This window comes from Lagopus leucura, unplaced genomic scaffold (assembly GCF_019238085.1).
Source record: "Lagopus leucura isolate 7727_CA_CO unplaced genomic scaffold, USGS_WTPT01 0-78_obj-0_obj, whole genome shotgun sequence".
NCBI classification, from domain to species: domain Eukaryota; kingdom Metazoa; phylum Chordata; class Aves; order Galliformes; family Phasianidae; genus Lagopus; species Lagopus leucura.
Genome location: NW_024969238.1, coordinates 20409 through 24706, shown reverse-complemented (window position 1 = coordinate 24706; position 4298 = coordinate 20409). Strand labels below are relative to the sequence as shown.

The following is a 4298-nucleotide window of genomic DNA, read 5'->3' as shown; positions in this document are numbered from 1 at the left end:
TTCCTTTCATTATGCATAGAGAAAAGCATATACTGAGCTTTTGGAACAGCCACTGGAGAATGGGTTGAGGCAAAGTTGGTGCGTCAGGTAATACCATCTGTCAGTCCAAATTTGTGCCTTATGTCTTCACATGAAAACTGCTTCAATAGCACTGCCATCAGCGAAGTATGGGCGTGGTGTGTAAAGAAGGGGATTTGGAGATAGAGGGGAAGAAGAATTATCAAGAGTTCTCGAAGATCATAGAAGCGAATATTTTAAATCAGCGGAAAAAAGAATGGGAGTAATATTTCTTGTAATATAAAATATATTGAGAGATTGAGATGAAGGTAGCCATTTGGCACTATTTATTGCCACAGAAAGAATTCTATGTTGTTGCTGTTTAAATTTAAAATGGAACATTTTTTTTTCTTAGTTATGAAATGTTGGCAGTATTCTATAAAAATATCAAATGCCTCAAGTTCTGGTCATTAAATCTTTGTTTTTCCTCAAGGATCATTAATTAAACTGACAAATGCAATAACAAAAGTTATGCAAATTAAAAAAAAAACAAACCCAAAAAACTACGATTTACAGCACAGACAAACTAAGATAATGTAGTCCCTTAATTAACAGATATATTAATGAGCTTTTTAACAGAAAGCAAGATAGGTGAGATGCTTTAAGTAGAAGTTGCAATTTTGCAACATAAGTCTGTACAAAACCTCCAGGCAGCACGCTGTGAAGGAAGTACCTGTGTCCCAGGAAATTCTTTTCCCACAAATCCTTTTTACCAGTAGCTTTTCCCCCAACCCCAACTATTTACAAATATATGCATTTTGCAAGACCAAAGCACCTTGTTTCACATCGTTATCAATGCATGCACTGACATTTCATCCTTTCATGTGCAAATTCTAAAATTCTTTGTAACCAAGAGAACCAAAAAGTTAAAAGAGTTCAAAACCTGTCTACAATCATAAGTGAAAGGATCGAAAATGTCAGATGTTGCAGAACACTGGCTCTTAGCAGAGCTCTCTTTATTTTATTCACTGTTCTTGAGTCATTTTTTTCCTGTTTTTTTTTTTTTTTTTAGTTTCTTACAAAAAGCAGTCTTTTTTTTTTTTTAATGAAACAGTATTTAAACTAAAGAACTCTTCATGCCATGCAAAAATAACATTTTATGCACTTTTTTTTTTTTTTTTTTTTTTTTTTTTGAGGCTTTCCATGTTTTAGTTCATAGGCATTACTAACTGTGGTTTAAGAAAAAGTATTTTTATTGCTTTTGTAACTAGTCACATGCTAGTTTCACGTGTGGGACAGTAACCAGTTTCTCCTGGACTTGTATGAATTTCTGGGGCAAATAAATGGTTTTCCATTTTGTGGCCTTCTTGGTTACTGTCTTTCTTCCCCTCACCCGCAGTATGGTAAATGTCTTGAGTACAGTTGTGACTCATGCTTTTGGGTGAAGAGCTGACCTGTGGCTCCTCTGTTAAATGGTTGCCATCGCTGTGTTTGTCCCCACAGCAATTTGTTTTAATATCCTGTTGTTTCTCATGTTTTATACCATGTAACTCCATAAACTCTTCTTCTTCTCCAGTGTCTATCTCAGTGAAGCTCCTCCTCTCTTTTGAAGGGAAAGTGAAAATCTTTTGTTTGGGAAACAGAGGGGATGATTTTTTGGAAGGTCCCTGACAAAGTCCTGCTGCATCTGCACCAAGTATAGGTCGTTCACCTTGGGGTGAATTTTCCTCCAAGAGAATGGTGCTGATGTGCTGAGGGGTGGCCTGGGGAAAGTCTGCTCCTGCCATCACGGGCAGCGGCCTTGCAGTGCTGGGTGGAGTTTGAGGAGCACCTCCTCTATTGTCTTTAAAATTAACTTTAAGGGATCTGGATTTTAATGGATTGCTACCTTTCAGAGAACTTTTGGGGCTTTCCATGGCAGTGTCGAAATGTAAATGACCATGCAAAACAGTCTGGGTCCCACTGCCATCACTGATAACAGCTCTGTCGATTGGAGTATAGTCAAAGGTGATATCAGTTGGAGAAAACATTCTGTCTTTTGTGAATGGCATAAACTGAGAACTCCTTACTCTTTGGTTGTCTTCTGGGTTGGCAGAATCACTTGGGAACCTCATCTGCAAGTGAGAGCCAGGAAAGAGAGAAAGTGGAGACCTCTCTGTTTCTGTGAAGTCAGTGGCACAGCTGGCAAAGCTGTCGATACTAGATGTGCTTCTTATGTCCGTGATGACGTCTGTTGGCCCAGCCGGCAACTGGTCTCTCTGCCCTGTAACTTCTTCCATTTCTATTTCTTCTTCATATGTAGGTGGCTTTGCGGACTGGTCTTGGTAACCAGCATTAAGATTAGGCTGAGACTGAGTTTTAGTAATTTCATTATATAGCATCTCCAGCTTTTGAGCACTGAGGTGCTGTGGGCTGGAGGATGCTGCGGCATTGTTTAATTGCTCATGGGAGTCTTGTTGGCTAACTTCTTGGTATTTGTTTTCGTAAGACTTGTTTGAACTTGTTTCAGACATTGTCCTTCTGGCCCATTTCCACCGGCTCGGTGACAGATGGCTGTCATCGGGTGTCTCCTTTGAGTTGGCTGCTTCACCAGGCTTACCTGAATCTACTGCTACATCTATCATTTCCATGCTGCGAGCAAAGGCATCTTTCAGGTTCATGGAAACAATGCTGCCATTTCTTTTAGCTCGCTCAAGCGCTTCTCTCCTCTTAATTGCCTTCTCCTGTCTTTTCTGCTCCTTGTAAAACTCTGAGAAATTGTTCACAATAATTGGTATTGGCAGGGCTATAACCAGCACTCCAGCAATACAGCAAAGTCCTCCTACGATTTTACCTAACAGAGTCTTAGGATAAATGTCACCATATCCTACAGTAGTCATAGTGATCGTTGCCCACCAGAATGATGCAGGGATACTGGTAAATTTGGTGGCATCTTCATCTTTTTCAGCAAAGAATACAAGACTCGAAAATATCATTATCCCCATGGCTAAAAACAGTATCAACAAGCCTAATTCATTGTAACTCCGTCTGAGAGTAAAGCCCAAAGACTGAAGGCCTGTTGAATGTCTGGCAAGTTTAAGAATCCTTAGGATCCTCATAATACGAAATATCTGAACCACGCGTCGCACATTTTGGAACTGCAGTACACTCTTATTGGATTCCGTGAGGAAAATGGTGACATAGTATGGCAAGATAGCCAGTAAGTCAATGACATTTAACGGCCCCTTGAAGAACTTCCACTTGTTTGGTGAGGACAGAAAGCGCAGAAGGTACTCCATGGTAAACCAAGCAATACACACAGCTTCAACGTGTGCTAGCTGAGGGTTGTCATTTGGCTGCCCAAATTCATCTATTTCTTGAAGCTCTGGCAACGTGTTAAGAGACAAAGCAATAGTGGACAATACGATGAAGAGAATGGACACAATGGCCAAAATCTGTAAAATAAAATAAATGTTTTGGTTAGACTGATGCAAGTGCATTTGTCAGGGTCTGCTTAAAATATTTTAAATATGTATGTGTCAAACTCAGATTGAAGGAAGCTGTTTTGACTCCTGCATTCTTTATTTTAACATTTTGCTTTTTGCACAAAGAGAAAACATTGGAATCACCTAAACATGGTCAAAACCTGATTGTTTTACTGTTTGTAGTAAGCCTTTCAGAAAGGCAAGCCAAGTGGTCCTATTATTTTTTAAATTACATAAGAAAGTAATATATATTACTGCAAATTATTGTGTAAAGAATATAAGGTTCCTGTTTATGTGCAGAATATAAATCTATTAGTTTTCTGAATTAAATGTAACTATACAGAACTTAGGGCAATGCAGAGAAATGATTGGGTAATACAGTGTGTAAACTGTCCATTTAATATGTGCAGAGACCTTCCAAGTCATGCATAAATTTATGGGGCAGAAGCTGAAATTAAGAAAACAAGAGGCAATGCTCTGGGGAACAGGTCTGCCCAGTTGCAATGTCTGCATACATTTTAGGTGCTAAAAGAATTGAAGGTAGAAATAGGTAGAGAGAGTTACAACATTACAAAATATGCAGTATTATGAAATTATGCCTTGCTTCTTGTAATCACTAAAAAGTGAAAGTAGGTAAATAAAAATAATTCTATAAACAATGCTTTGGGTTCTTTCTCAAGAGATAGGTTCCATAAAATTATTGGCATTGATTTTGATAAGAATCACACCTCTCATGCACGATCCCCTTTCATGTTGCCCAAAGTTGCTGGTCATTCTCACTTACAAAACTGACGTCATGAGAAAAGAAATCGATCTATCAGAGAACATAAAATTTTT

At 38.6% G+C, this 4298-nt stretch overlaps 1 protein-coding gene across 1 annotated transcript; it reads right to left on the bottom strand.

Moving 5' to 3' along the window:
• Nucleotides 1–1192: 1192 nt before the first annotated feature.
• Nucleotides 1193–3431, bottom strand: LOC122194063 (potassium voltage-gated channel subfamily B member 2-like; the record flags this gene model as incomplete). Its single annotated transcript, XM_042894970.1, has 1 exon — nucleotides 1193–3431. A coding segment is annotated over one exon (2163 nt), but the record flags the coding sequence as incomplete, so codon positions are not given.
• Nucleotides 3432–4298: the final 867 nt, after the last annotated feature.